This window comes from Lampetra fluviatilis, chromosome 36, assembly GCF_964198595.1.
Source record: "Lampetra fluviatilis chromosome 36, kcLamFluv1.1, whole genome shotgun sequence".
In the NCBI taxonomy this organism is placed as follows: domain Eukaryota; kingdom Metazoa; phylum Chordata; class Hyperoartia; order Petromyzontiformes; family Petromyzontidae; genus Lampetra; species Lampetra fluviatilis.
The window spans coordinates 9,408,118-9,423,593 of record NC_136310.1 but is presented as its reverse complement, the minus strand read 5'-3'; the positions used below and the strand labels follow the sequence as shown (position 1 = coordinate 9,423,593).

Here is a 15,476-nt window from a genome sequence, read left to right as displayed (position 1 = left end):
GACCTGGCGACTCAGTATGGCTCTCCTGGTTAACATCTCACGGTGGCTAGATGTTAACTACCTCGCCTGGTGTGCAGGAGGTCGTGGGTTCGATCCCGACCCTGACGCCTGCTGCTGCTGTATATTTGGAGTTTGCGTGTCTCTCTCCCCGTGGTCGCCTGGATTTTTTTTCCTCCGGGTCCTCCTGGTTTTTCCCTCCACACGCAGAATCAACCTCGCGCGTTTATAGTATTTGGCTGCTATAAATGTCCACACAATGATGAGCCCACCTCGTTGAGCTGTCACTTGTGGCCAGGTCGCTTCTGAAACAAAAGAGCTAAAAAGCTCAGTTGGGACGTTACCTGCTAAATTAAAGTCGAGTGATTCAGAGGCACGGAAACCCAGTGTCACCAATAATTGCCCAAGGTCTGTGCTCCTATATTGGGATGCGATAAATAAGCGATATCCTAACTATACTCTTTGGTTCTTTCGGTAAAGTCACGTGGAAGGGAAATAATAAAAATAAAACTCTCACGACGCTTCGATTGCAACACAATCAATCAGCAGGTGCGAAAACCACAGCAATACATTTCTTTAAAAAAGTGGCGGTTTTCTCTTAACGTTAAGGAAAAAACCGCCACTAGGTGACTTTACCGAAAGTCACGTGGGTATAAAATAAAATAAATCACGACGTCTCGATCGCAACACAAACGGTCGTACTCAGGCGGAAACAAATATAACCCAGCAGTGGAACAGCTGCACCAGCGAGAGAGCTGTTACAAGCGATAACCTCTCCACGTTAAGAAAAAAAGTGAGATTATTTTTTACGCATCCCAATCAGGCTGCACGGCCTCCCTCCTGGCAATGCATGAGTTCAGCAGCATTGATTCAACACTGGCAACACTCGGGACTGGTTTAGACTCACAGTGTCTCATCACCGGCAGTCAGCCTTGACTTGAACCAATGCTGGAAGTCGAAAAAACGAATTTGATCGCAAAAAATAAAAAATAAATTACTCAAATAACATCTAAACAAATAGCGTTACCTCTTCTTGGTTCTTTCGGTAAAGTCACGTAGAATGGAAATAATAAAATAATAAAAATATAACATAAAATAACTCTCACGACGTTTCGGCCACAACGCAAGCAGCCGTCCTCAGGTGAAGACCAGGTCTGTCGGGGAGACAGCGTCTGAATGAAACACCCCAGACTTGGAGCGTCTATTTAAGCTGGGTTGGAGGGGGAAGAGCGCCTTGACAAAATAATTTGCATATCAAGAGGAATTTAGCATTTTTTATTATTTCCATTCTACGTGACTTTACCGAAAGAACCAAGAAGATGAATCCCTGCAGTCACGAAAGCTTTAAATCGAAAAATAACGTTACATTTTGAAACTTTTTAATAACTGAAAGTGTTTAAAATTTAAATACTAAAATATCCGAATGCCTAAAGCATAAATACCAAATGATAAAACGTGAATATTCGCCATTCTTCTACGGCGGAAGTTCTACCCCTGCTTTGCTGTCTAAAAATGTCCGATCAGCGCGGTTGGCTACGTACGGTGTGAAAGAAGTTCAACAAAGACAAATATCCCCCCGTGTAGCCTTAACAGACTGTTGGGGCAAGTGCTGTTAGCGAGTGCCAACCTTTGAAGGCCAGAACGGCACCTCCGGCCGCCTTTGTCTCCCTACAACATAGGAGTTTATATTCAAAATAGGAGTATCCATAAGAGGGGTTTTTTTTACGTCGCATAAATATGATTTATTTACGCGATTTATCCCTATGGATATTGCTTGCGAAATCCTAGGTTTTAACTGTCAAAGGAATGCAACTCAACGTCTCCACTGACAATCTTTCACTTCCCCACTCACGGATGAGGGCGAGTTGAGAAGCAGTTGGGGGGGGGGGGAACCCCCTCTGGCTGACGTCATCCACAGACTGCGCCCGGGGTGCGGTGTCTATATAAAGAGCGGCATCATGTGGGCAGCCCCCACACGCGGAGTCGCTCCGTGTCGCTCGCTCGCTTACTTAGCTAGCCAGCCAGTCAGCCAGTCGTTCGCTCAGTCACTCACTTAGTCGTTCAGTCACTCACCCAGTCGCTCAGCCATTCACCTAATCACTCAGTCACTCACCCAGTCGCTCAGTCACTCACCCAGTCACTCAGTCACTCACCTGATCACTCACTCAGTCACTCACTCACTCGCTCAGTCACTCACCCAGTCGTTCAGTCACTCACTCGCTCAGTCACTCACTCGCTCAGTCACTCACCAGTCACTCAGTCACTCACCCAGTCACTCAGTCACTCACTCGCTCAGTCACTCACCCAGTCACTCAGTCGCTCACCTGATCACTCGCTCAGTCACTCACTCGCTCTGTCACTCACCTGGTCACTCAGTCACTCGCCCAGTCACTCAGTCACTCACGTAGTCACTCAGTGGCTCAGTCACTCACCTGATCACTCGCTCAGTCACTCACTTGACCTGCTAAAGCAAAGTGTTTAGTAAAATAGTCGCTCCGTCAACTCCGCGAGTCACTTCAGCCCAGCAAAGAAGTGGACGTGGATATATTACTACCTACCCGGGCGAACGGTGAGTTGAGCGTGTGGGTGAGGGGTGCGTGAGGGTTGGGTGAGGGTTCTAAGTTGTCTTGTGGTTGTTGTTGTTTGACTTGCATCCCACTGGGATTTTTGCACACAGCGTTGGTGAACGGTGCTTTTTCTGTAAGATTTTGCTGTTTTTTACCTGGATTTTTCTGTTTGCGCGTAGTCACTTTAAAATGTTGTCTTGTTCATGTTTTTGGTTTTTGTTTTGTTGCGGTTGCACCCGATTTGAGCCGAATGGCTCATCGTGTTGGGTAAGGGTTGGGTGAGGGTTGGGTGAGTGGGTGAGGGTCTAACACTGTGACGACTGTGAAGTTACTTCCGGGTTTGAGATCGCCGTCGGTGGGATTCCACGCGGCATTTGCACACAAAGATCACCCCCGACCGGCCTGAACGGCCTGTTGGGGCCAGCACCACGCCCGGCCGCCTTTGTCTCCCTAGTGGCGATGTTTACACACCGCACCAGGCTACTCATTTCAGGCCGAATCGACCTAGGGGAGGCCCAGAACCGGTTTAGATAATCGTCACCGGTGTTGGCCGTGAGCGGGATTCGAACTCGGGTTGCCGGATTCGTAGCGCAGCGTAGCGCTAACCTCTACACCACCGCTCCCCACAGACACACACACACGCAGAGACACACACACACGCAGAGACACACACACACACGCAGAGATACACACACACACGCAGAGACACACACACACGCAGAGACACACACACACGCAGAGACACACACACACACGCAGAGATACACACACACACGCAGAGATACACACACACACGCAGAGACACACACACACACGCAGAGACACACACACACACACGCAGAGACACACACACACACGCAGAGACACACACACACACACGCAGAGATACACACACACACGCAGAGACACACACACACACGCAGAGACACACACACACACACGCAGAGACACACACACACACACACGCAGAGACACACACACACACGCAGAGACACACACACGCAGAGACACACACACACACGCAGAGACACACACACGCAGAGACACACACACACGCAGAGACACACACACACGCAGAGACACACACACACACGCAGAGACACACACACACACGCAGAGACACACACACACGCAGAGACACACACACACACGCAGAGACACACACGCAGAGACACACACACACACGCAGAGATACACACACACACGCAGAGACACACCCACACACGCAGAGACACACCCACACACGCAGAGACACACACACACACGCAGAGACACACACGCAGAGACACACACACGCAGAGACACACACACGCAGAGACACACACACGCAGAGACACACACACACGCAGAGACACACACGCAGAGACACACACACGTGTGTATACACACACACATGTATACACACGTGTGTATACCACACACACACACGTGTACAAACACACACGTGGACACACACACACACACGTGTACACACACACACACATGTATACACACGTGTGTATACCACACACACACACGTGTACAAACACACACACGTGTACAAACACACACACGTGTATACCACGCACGTGGACACGGGGCCCGTCGCGACCGTACCGGTGTGACGATCGATGGGGAGCGGTGGCGCAACGGTTAGCGCGCCGCGTCTACCACCAAACACCGGCAGACGATTGCCCTGTGCCTCCCCTAGGTCGACTCGACCTCAAATGAGTACCACTCCACCCCCCGTCGCGTACCGTGTACGGCCTTCATCGCTTGCTGCTGCTAATCGCTACTCGGCCCTGGTGATCAGTGTTGGCGGTCTGTGTTGAAGTCTACACGGGGGGCGGGGGGGGGAGTCGCTCCTCGTCTGCCTTTTCTGGGGGGGGGGGGGGGGGTAACGCCGCGCGCGCGCGCGCGCCTGCTCGACGTGGAAGAGTAGGCCAAAGTTCGTGGGGGTGGGTGGGTGGGGGGGACTGTCACGGGTGCCCGCGCGTCATCTCGAACGGGGTGGGGGTGGAGGGTGCGGCCGAGTCACGCGCTGGGTTGTGACGTGGGGCATGGGGTGGGACATGGGGGTGGGGGTGGGTGGGGGTGGGGCATGGGGGTGGGTGGGGGTGGGGCATGGGGGTGGGGCATGGGGGTGGGGCATGGGGGTGGGGCATGGGGGTGGGGGGGGGTGGGGCATGGGGGTGGGGCATGGGGGTGGGGGGGGGGCATGGGGGTGGGGCATGGGGGTGGGGGTGGGTGGGTGGGGGTGGGGCATGGGGGTGGGAGCAGAGATTCACGAGACGGGGCAGGCCCGGGCAGGGACGCAGGTCCACTCTACACCCATCCACCCAGTCACCCACCTACCCACCCATTCGCCTACCTACAAAACCCATTCACCCACCCACCCACCCGCTCACTCAAGCTCCCATTCATTGATTCACTCACTCACCCACTCGCTCACACTCTCATTCATTAATTCACTCACCCACTCACGTATCCATTCGCTCGCTCACGGCACGCACTCATTCATTCACTCGTCCACCCACTCGTTCATTCACTCACCCACTCGTTCATTCACCCATCCACTCGTTCATTCACTCACCCACTCGTTCATTTACCCACCCACTCGTTCATTCACCCACCCACTCGTTCATTCACTCACCCACTCGATCATTCACTCACCCACCCATGTACTCACCCATTCACCATCTCGACTCACCCCTCCAAGGTGAGTCGCGTGGCGAGCAGATAAAGACAAAGTCCCCCCGTGTAGCCTACACAGACTGTTGGGACAAGTGCTGTTAGCGAGCAGTAAGGGGCCATCCATTGAGTACGTGCGCATGGAGGGGGAAGGGGGGGTTGACCCAAATGCGTTCGCTTGCCTATGGGGGGGGGGGGGTCTGCTGACAATGTGCGCATAGGAAACGGGGGAGGGGGCGGTGAAGCCTCGATAATAATGTGTCGACATTGGCCTTCAACTGAGTTAGAGAGTCCGCCGGTGGACATTCTGTCAATATTATTCATCCTTGATCGTTTCTACGTTGATTCAATATCGGACATTCTATAGGATTCCGGGGGGGGGGGGGGGGAGTGTAAAAAGTCCGCGTGAGTACGGGGAGGGAGGGAGCGGGGGGAGGGGTCAAGTTTTGACAGATTTTTGCCACCGACTCAATGGAGGGCCCCTGACCTGTGAAGGCCGGCACGGCACACGATGGGCCGGGTTGGCCAGCACCACGCCCGGCCGCCTTTGTCTCCCTCGCGGACATGGTTTACACACACCAGCTACTCGTTTGAGGCCGAGCCGACCTAGGGGAGGCCCAGAACGTTACACCCAGACACTGATGTGATGTCTCTCTCCCTCGGGCTCCAGAATAATCGCGAGAAGGAGAAGATGACGAAGAAGAGGCGAGAGATGAGAGAGGAGGAGACTCGCCCCTCCGAGTTGCTGAGTTCGGAGAGGGGCGAGGGGCAGGAAGCCACGATGACTACGCCGAGCTTACCACCACTTCTCCTGCTGGGCTGCCTCTTCATCCAGGTTGGTGTGTACGTGGTGTGTGTGTGTACGTGGTGTGTGTGTGTACGTGGTGTGTGTGTGTACGTGGGGTGTGTGTGTGTACGTGGGGTGTGTGTGTACGTGGTGTGTGTGTGTGTACGTGGTGTGTGTGTGTACGTGGTGTGTGTGTACGTGGGGTGTGTGTGTACGTGGGGTGTGTGTGTACGTGGTGTGTGTGTGTACGTGGTGTGTGTGTGTACGTGGGGTGTGTGTGTACGTGGGGTGTGTGTGTGTACGTGGGGTGTGTGTGTACGTGGTGTGTGTGTGTGTACGTGGTGTGTGTGTGTACGTGGTGTGTGTGTACGTGGGGTGTGTGTGTACGTGGGGTGTGTGTGTACGTGGTGTGTGTGTGTACGTGGTGTGTGTGTGTACGTGGTGTGTGTGTACGTGGGGTGTGTGTGTACGTGGGGTGTGTGTGTACGTGGTGTGTGTGTGTACGTGGTGTGTGTGTGTACGTGGGGTGTGTGTGTACGTGGGGTGTGTGTGTGTACGTGGGGTGTGTGTGTACGTGGTGTGTGTGTGTACGTGGTGTGTGTGTGTACGTGGTGTGTGTGTGTACGTGGGGTGTGTGTGTGTACGTGGGGTGTGTGTGTACGTGGTGTGTGTGTGTACGTGGTGTGTGTGTGTACGTGGTGTGTGTGTGTACGTGGGGTGTGTGTGTACGTGGTGTGTGTGTGTGTGTACGTGGGGTGTGTGTGTACGTGGTGTGTGTGTGTACGTGGGGTGTGTGTGTACGTGGTGTGTGTGTGTACGTGGTGTGAGTGTGTACGTGGGGTGTGTGTGTACGTGGGGTGTGTGTGTACGTGGTGTGTGTGTGTACGTGGTGTGTGTGTGTGTACGTGGGGTATCTGTGTGTACGTGGGGTATGTGTGTGTACGTGGTGTGAGTGTGTACGTGGTGTGTGTACGTGGTGTGAGTGTGTACGTGGTGTGAGTGTGTACATGGTGTGTGTACGTGGTGTGAGTGTGTACGTGGTGTGAGTGTGTACGTGGTGTGAGTGTGTACATGGTGTGTGTACGTGGTGTGAGTGTGTACGTGGTGTGAGTGTGTACATGGTGTGAGTGTGTACGTGGGGTGTGTGTGTGTACGTGGTGTGTGTGTGAGTGTGTACATGGTGTGTGTACGTGGTGTGTGTGTGTGTACATGGTGTGAGTGTGTACGTGGGGTATGTGTGTGTACGTGGTGTGAGTGTGTACGTGGTGTGAGTGTGTACGTGGTGTGTGTGTGTGTACATGGTGTGAGTGTGTACATGGTGTGAGTGTGTACGTGGTGTGAGTGTGTACGTGGTGTGAGTGTGTACATGGTGTGTGTACGTGGTGTGAGTGTGTACATGGTGTGAGTGTGTACGTGGTGTGAGTGTGTACATGGTGTGAGTGTGTACATGGTGTGTGTACGTGGTGTGAGTGTGTACATGGTGTGAGTGTGTACGTGGTGTGAGTGTGTACATGGTGTGAGTGTGTACGTGGTGTGTGTGTGTGTACATGGTGTGAGTGTGTACATGGTGTGAGTGTGTACGTGGTGTGAGTGTGTACGTGGTGTGAGTGTGTACATGGTGTGTGTACATGGTGTGAGTGTGTACATGGTGTGAGTGTGTACGTGGTGTGAGTGTGTACATGGTGTGAGTGTGTACATGGTGTGAGTGTGTACATGGTGTGAGTGTGTACGTGGTGTGAGTGTGTACGTGGTGTGAGTGTGTACATGGTGTGAGTGTGTACATGGTGTGTGTACGTGGTTTAGTGGGGAGCGGCAGTGTAGCGGTTAGCGCTGCGCTACGAGGCGCGGCAGTCCGGAGTTCGATTCCCGCTCACGGCCAACACCAGCGACGATTATCTGAACCGCTCCTGGGCCTCGCCTAGGTCGACTCAGCCTCAAATGAGTACCTAGTGCGGTGTGTGGTAAACATCGCCACTGGGGAGACAAAGGCGGTCGGGCGTGGTGTTGGCCTTCATAGGTGCTCGCCAACAGCACTTGCCCCGACAGTCTGTTAAGCCTACACGGGGGATCTTTGTCTTTGTCTGTGTGTGTCTATATCTGTATGTATATGTCTGCATATTTATGTAAAATGCAGATATGGGATTAGTCACTACTTGTGGAATGTGTAGGTGATTGGGGGGTCTCAAAGTCATATTACATCTTGACTTAAAGCTTTTGTGCAGGAATTCATATTATTTGGGTCTTTCGGTGTAGTCACCTATTTAGTGACTTTACCAAAAGACCCAAAGAATATAGAAAAACATGAGTTGTGTTAAGATGTTCAAACCACAAGGCCTTAGCCATGGAGTCAACATTGGGGGGGACCAAATCTCTCAGGGGGCCTTGGGGCCCCCCCCAAGAAAAATATATAAATGTGAAAACTTATTTCCTGCCTAAAATATTAAAAAAATGTCACTAACACATTGGATGGACTTTATTTTTTATTTTGTACAATAATGTCTAATAGTGTATTGTATTACATCGCTCTGTTTTTACTTTTTTACCATTTCTTGTTTCATTGTATGTAATGTTTGAGATTAGGGATTCATAAAGTACAACCATAATCATATAAACAAATCTATGCATTGATTTTTTATGAAGACAAGTCCAGATATTGTGGCCAAGGTTTAGCAAATTGTTGTTTTTATTTACATAGCATAGCAATTATTATGACTTTTTAATATTTTTATAGCAATATATTGGGGGGACATTTTGAGCATATTTGAATATTGGGGGGGGGATGTGTTCCCCCCAATATATATTATAATTAAGGCCTTGGTTCAAACACCCAATTAGATACCTTTCTGCAAAAAAAATAAAGTACTGCATAAGCCACACACACTACTCGTGGCAAAACATGCAAACCAACGTGCTCTGATAACACTGGTAAAAAAAAACATTTTTTTCTGGCCTGGACTTTTGAAGCTGTTTTAGACTAATTTCAGGGTGCTGATTCCAAATCTGATCTCAGATTTGCTCTATCACGTCTCATTTTATGCTATCGGCATACCCTATTTTCATTGATTTTACCCGAAATTAACTCTGTCACTTATGATTGCAAGTTGTTGCGAGGCAGTGACTGCTTTAGTGTTAAAAGGTGGTGCTGTATTTTAGGATAGTGTGTTTATAACATCATTTTATGTAGATATCCACATTTATTTCATATTTTTCTTCTGCAGTTTTTATTGAAAATGCAATATTTGATTTCTCAAAAACCTGATGTGATAGACAAAAGCTGATGCCAGATTTGGAATCAGCACCCCAAAATTACATTGAAACCGTTGGAATACCTTATGCCAGAAAAAGTGTGTTGACCAGTGTAATGTATACATTGTCTTTGAAACTGATTGGGCTACACCAGACACTGCTTTCTTTATGGCCTAGTCACACCAGCGGTGTTAGAACAGGGAAGGCCTGGTTCTCAACGCCATAAACAAGCCAATCGCTTTTAAAGACAATGCAAACACTACTATCAGAGCATGTTTGTTTTCCACAAGTGCCGTGTATGGTTATTGCAGACTTGATGCCTTGCAAAAAAAGGTTTCTATTTGGGTGTTTGAACATCTTGGCACAACTCCTGTTTTATTGCCCGAGGATTGTCTCGCCCAGCCTTACACATAGGCCTCGTCAAGGTGAGGTAATTTACCCTTTTTACCGGGTAAAAGGGTAAAGGTAAAGGTGTCGACATGCCAAGGGGTAAGGTAAAGGGTAGGGTAAAGGTAGGCTCGTTGCTTTTTACCTTTTACCTTACCTGCTAAAGGGTAAAAGGTAGGGTAGAGTGATTGTATTGTGGTAAGGTAAAAGGTAGGGTAAAGGTAGGCTCGTTGTTTTTACACTTTTACCTTACCTTGCCCGAGGCCTACTTACACACTCGCACCACACAAGCAACACGGCATGCCCTCCGCACTCAACATCGCACACATCACATCAATCGCGCGCACGGGTGATGCACCAGGGGAGCGTCGGAGGTCAGGGGTGACGCACACAGCACGGCCTTGGGCAGGGAATCGAGATTGGGGGGGGGCGGGGTGAGCCATGGTGACGCACGACACACGAACCCGACGGGTGGGTGGGTGACCACTGATCGGATCGGGGAAGAGGCGTACATCGGAGATGGGCGATTGGTGGAGAAGGGCGGAGAGGAGGTTGAAAATGGACTGTGGAACGAGGAAACGGGGTTGGTTGTGATGACGAGTGTTGCTGTGGCGGACGAGCGGCGATGGCGCAATAAATCAGTTGAAGTACACCGGCCCAAGTCTCCTTTTCACTGCGAAAAAAAAAGGTCCCAGAGACTTGGGCCATCACGCCGCAGTGACCGACTCTCGCCAATGGGGCGCCACGGTGGCCAGGAGATGTTAACTACCTCGCCTGGTGTGCAGGAGGTCGTGGGTTTAAGCCCGACCCTGACGCCTGCTGCTTTATATTTTGAGTTTGCGTGTCTCTCTCTCTCATCATCATCACGGTGGCCAGGAGATGTTAACTACCTCGCCTGGTACGCAGGAGGTCGTGGGTTCAATCCCAATCCTGACGATGCCTGCTGCATATTTGGAGTTTGCGTGTCTCTCTCATCATCAGGGTGGCTAGGAAATGCTAACTACCTCGCCTGGTATGCAGGAGGTCATGGATTCGAGCCCGACCCTGATGCCTGCTGCTGTATATTTTGAGTCTGCGTGTCTCTCTCTCTCTCCATCTCTTTCCCTGTGATCGCGTGGATTTTTCTCCGGGTCCTCTACGGTTTCCCCCCCTCCACATTTAGAATCAACGTCGCGTGTATTTGGCTGCTGCTGTGAATGTCCACATGATGATATAAGCCCACTTTGTCGAGCTGTCGTTCGTGATAGCCAAGTCGCTTCTGAAAAAGAGCTACAGAGCTCAGGGAGCCTTACCTGGTGAAATAAAAAATGTAGGAAAGACTTCAGTGGATCTTTAATATCCACCATCAAGAAGGCGGGCGGGCGCGTGGTAGTAGTATTGTTTTTATGGTAAATACACACGACACACGCGGGCGTTTTGTGGTTTCTTATCTTCCGGCTGTACAATCAATCGGCGCCTCCTCCACACCACAGACCTCCCCTTTCAACCATCACCCCCAACCACAACCATCATGACCATCGTCATCACCACCGCCATCGTCATTATGATCACTGTTACCATTGTCATTAGCACCACCATCACCACTATCGTCATCACCATTGTCGTCATAATCGTCATCATCACCACCACCAGCAGCGTCATCACGATCACAGTCATCATTATCACCATCAACTCTATTGTCATCATAAGCGTCACTGTCATTGCCATCACTATTATCGTCATCACCATCATGCTCCTTATGAGTGCCTCCCTGATTACAGACCAATCGAGATCTTATTGGTCACCCCGTGCCCTTATAAATGTCAACGTTCATCCTACAAAGTCCCATCACAAGGGAGAAACACAACAGAAATAGACAAAAAAACATGTTTTTGCCCGTATTGAAACCGCTATACGCCGTATGGACCTGAAAACTCAAATTTCCCTGCACAAGAATACGGGGTAAACCGTATGGGTTGACACGGTATGCTATCATCACCGTTGTCATCATCGTCATGATCATCACCACCACCATTGTCACCACCAACATCATCACCAGTATTGTCATTATCATCGTCATCATGAGCAGCAGCCGGAGCCCCTTTACCCGAACTCGGAGCGAGATGAGAGATCGTGACGTCTCTCTTACCTGTCTCCTCGCTCACCTGTGCGTCTCCCTCGCCCGAGGCTCTCACCTGTCACTCTGACCTGCCCCTCCTGTGTCTCTCACCTGTGTTTGTCTCACCTGCGTCTCACCTGCGTCTCACCTGTGTCTCACCTGTGTCTCACCTGTGTCTCACCTGTGTCTCACCTGCGTCTCACCTGTGTCTCACCTGTGTCTCACCTGTGTCTCACCTGTGTCTCCTGTGCCCCTCACCTGTTACTCACTCACCTGTGCGTCTCTCACCATGTCTAGATGCTGTGCGTGGGCGGGACTCCGGTCACGGCGCCTCCGTGCACGCAGCCTGGGCCCTGGGGCATCCGCTGTCTCCCAGGTGGGTCACTGCAGTCTAGATATAGACTGTTTCCCAGTCGCGGGTGCTGCGGTGGCTAGGAGATGTTAACTGCCTCGCCTGGTATACAGGAGGTCGTGGGTTCGATCCCGACACTGACGATGCCAGTTGTCTATTTAGACTTTGCGGTGTCTCTCTCTCTCTCTAATCATCATCATCACGGTGGCTAGGAGATGTTAACTACCTCGCCTGCTATGCAGGAGGTTGTGACTTTGATCCCGACCTTGACTCCTGCTGCTGCTGTATATTGGTTTGGCCGCGTTGGGTTGTGGTGGGGGGGGAGTCCGACGACACGGACGAGGCCGGATTATAATGCGCACGTTGCCCGCCCGCCCAGGGAGACCGATGGCGAGTGGCGGGTTGGCATGGCTGCGAGCTCGCCTCTCCGCTGCCTGGCCGTTGACGATTTATCTCTTTTTCTTCTCGTGCGCCGTGGGGTGGGCGCCCAGGGTGCTTCCTGGAGGAGGAGAGCGGCACCTGCGCCCCGTGCCCGCGCGGCTCCTTCATGGACCACATCAACACCAAACACAAGTGCCTCAGGTGCAGAAGCTGTAACGCAGGTACCGCTCCTCACGGGCCACGCAGGAGCCTTGCACGAGTCACATGACCACAAGCCACGCACAAAACACACACGAGTCACATGACCACGCACGAGCCACATGATCACTCCTAAGCCTTGCACGAGTCACATGACCACAAGCCACGCACAAAACACAAACGAGTCACATGACCACGCACGAGCCACATGATCACTCCTAAGCCTTGCATGAGTCACATGACCACAAGCCACGCACAAAACACACACGAGTCACATGACCACGCACGAGCCACATGACCACGCACGACCCAAACCGCATTCAGGCAAGTTGACGCCCAGGTTGATTCTGTGCTGCGGGGTGAGAACGTTGCAGCATGGAGACTCGCCAGCCCAGAGCACACAGCCAACCCCTCGCTCTTGCCCCACCCACCCCCGCCCCTCGTCCCCCTGGAGCAGAGGCCGGCTTCGAAGAGGGGCGGCCGTGCAGTGCGCAGGCCGATGCGGAGTGCCACTGCCGCCCCGGCCTGCACTGCGTGACCCCCGACTGCCCGCTCTGCCAGGGTCAGCCGCTGTGCCCCCCGGGGCAGCAGCCCGGGCCCCCCCCGGAGCCCAGCTCCTGCATGCCCTGCCCACCCGGCTCCTACTCCGACTCCACGTCCGCCACGCTGCCCTGCAGGGAGCACACGCGGTGAGTGCCGTGTTGGGGAGGAGATGATGGTGGTGATGGTAGTGTGTGGGTGTATGGTGGTGATGGACATGGTGGTCATGGTGGTGATAGTGACGGGTGGTGGAATTTATGGTGGTGATAGGGATGGTGGTGGTATTGATGGTCGTGACGGTGGTGACGGTGGTGACGGTCGTGTGTGTGTGTGTGCAGCTGTGAGGATTCTGGATTGAGAACCATTGCCAATGGCACGGAGACCACGGACACAAAGTGTGAAGACCGAGGAGCGGCCTACTTCGCATTTGGTATGCAAGGGGGAGGGGTACGGGGGGGGGGGCACGGGGACGTGGAGATAGAGCCACACAAAGACAAATATCCCCGTGTAGCCTTAGCAGACTGTTGGGCAAGTGCTGTTAGCGAGCAGCACCTATGAAGGCCGGCACGGCGCACGAGGGGGCGGGTGGCCAGCACCACGCCCGGCCACCGAGCGGCGATGTTGTTTACACACCGCACCAGGTACACATTTGAGGTTGAGTCGACCTAGGGGAGGCCCAGGACCGGTTTAGATAATCGTCACCGGTGTTTGGCGGTGACCATGAGCGGGAGTCGAACCCGGGTGGCCGGGTTCGTAGCGCAGCGCGGTGACCGCTACACCACCGCTCCCCACCACACGCACACCGTGACACGGAGTACGCCGCATGCGTGCTGAGAGCGAGTTGCCGCTGCTGTGCCCCCAGGATCGATTGGAGTGGTGATGGTCTCGCTGGCGGTGCTGGTGGTGCTCACGGTGCCCGCGGCGGTGGGGCTCTGCTTCGTACTTTACCGCAAAGGTGAGAAGCACCGCACCGAGGCCGGCACCACCGGCCCAGGTCACAGAGGCCGAGCCAGGAGGGCCCAGGTTCCAATCCGGCTCTCGGTCGCCCAGCCACAGCGAATCACACCAGGGTCACGTAGACTCGCGCGGAGGCCTGTAGACTTTCACATCAAATTATTTTGATGACAGCGATGACGATGATGATGACGATGACAGCGAGCCACTGACGATGAGATGCGAGGTGGAGCCACTGTGGGTGGGGGCTGATGACACTTTCCGTGGCGCTCTCTGTAGGCTGCTGCAAGAAGGAAAGAGACGACGCAGCGGAGTTGGACGACAAGGAGGACAGCACGACGCACCTGCAGCCCTCCGACGAGGCGAGTGACACCTCCCTCCCTCCCCCACTCTCTCCCCTCCCTCCCTCCCCACCACCCCCCTCCCTCCCCACCACCCCCTCCCTCCCCACCACCCCCTCCCTCCCCACCACCCCCCTCCCTCCCCCACCACCCCCTCCCTCCCCACCACCCCCTCCCTCCCCACCACCCCCTCCCTCCCCACCACCCCCTCCCTCCCTCCCCACCCCCTCCCTCCCCACCACCCCCTCCCTCCCCACCACCCCCCTCCCTCCCCACCACCCCCTCCCTCCCCACCACCCCCTCCCTCCCTCCCCACCACCCCCTCCCTCCCCACCACCCCCTCCCTCCCTCCCCACCACCACCCCCTCCCTGGGCTACCACTGCATGTGCGTCTCCATGATCGCTGTGGCCCCTGAGCGTGCCTTCTTCTCTTCGTGTCCTGCAGGAGAACGAAGATGACGCCACCAACGTCCCCAGCGTCGCCAGCGTCGCCAGCGTCGCCAGCGCTGTGGCCCCTCTTGGTACGGTACACTCTCCCGTAGCGCACTCCCCCATCGCACTCTCCCGTTACTCTCCCCATCGCACTCTCCCGTTACTCTCCCCATCGCACTCTCGAGTCTCACTCACTAGTCGCACGCGACCATGGGGATAGAGTAGAGGACGCGCAAACTCCAAATATGCGGGCATCGTCGAGATCGGGATCGAACCCACAACCTCTCGCATACCAGGCGAGGGAGATTAACATCTCGGCAGCGCGGCGACCCTCGCTGAGAAAAACACACGGGGTGACACGCACACGGGGTGTGCGTGTCACCCCGTGTGTGTGTGTCACCCCTTTGTGTGTGTCACCTCGCGGCTTCCTGCGTGACGACCACAGGCCCGCAGCGCGCGAGAGCGGACAGCAGCGGCAGTCCCGCGTCTGCCCGGTCGTTCTCGTCAACCCTACAACGTGAATGAC

General features: G+C 53.7%; 1 protein-coding gene across 2 annotated transcripts; it reads left to right on the top strand.

Moving 5' to 3' along the window:
- The first annotated feature begins 1,971 nt into the window (after nucleotides 1-1,971).
- Nucleotides 1,972-15,211, top strand: LOC144945170 (uncharacterized). 2 transcript variants are annotated; one of them, XM_078873458.1, is made up of 9 exons: nucleotides 1,972-2,566; nucleotides 5,905-6,069; nucleotides 12,050-12,128; nucleotides 12,596-12,706; nucleotides 13,141-13,372; nucleotides 13,562-13,653; nucleotides 14,086-14,178; nucleotides 14,457-14,539; nucleotides 14,964-15,209. In XM_078873458.1, the coding sequence occupies exons 2-9, from the start codon at nucleotides 5,926-5,928 to the stop codon at nucleotides 15,168-15,170; spliced, it is 1,041 nt and encodes a 346-aa protein (XP_078729584.1). In that variant the 5' UTR covers nucleotides 1,972-2,566; nucleotides 5,905-5,925; the 3' UTR covers nucleotides 15,171-15,209. The 2 variants fall into 2 exon arrangements, with proteins under 2 accessions (XP_078729584.1, XP_078729585.1); XM_078873459.1 differs by lacking the exon at nucleotides 1,972-2,566 and adding an exon at nucleotides 4,940-5,262 and having other exon boundaries at nucleotides 14,964-15,211.
- The last annotated feature ends 265 nt before the right edge of the window (nucleotides 15,212-15,476 follow it).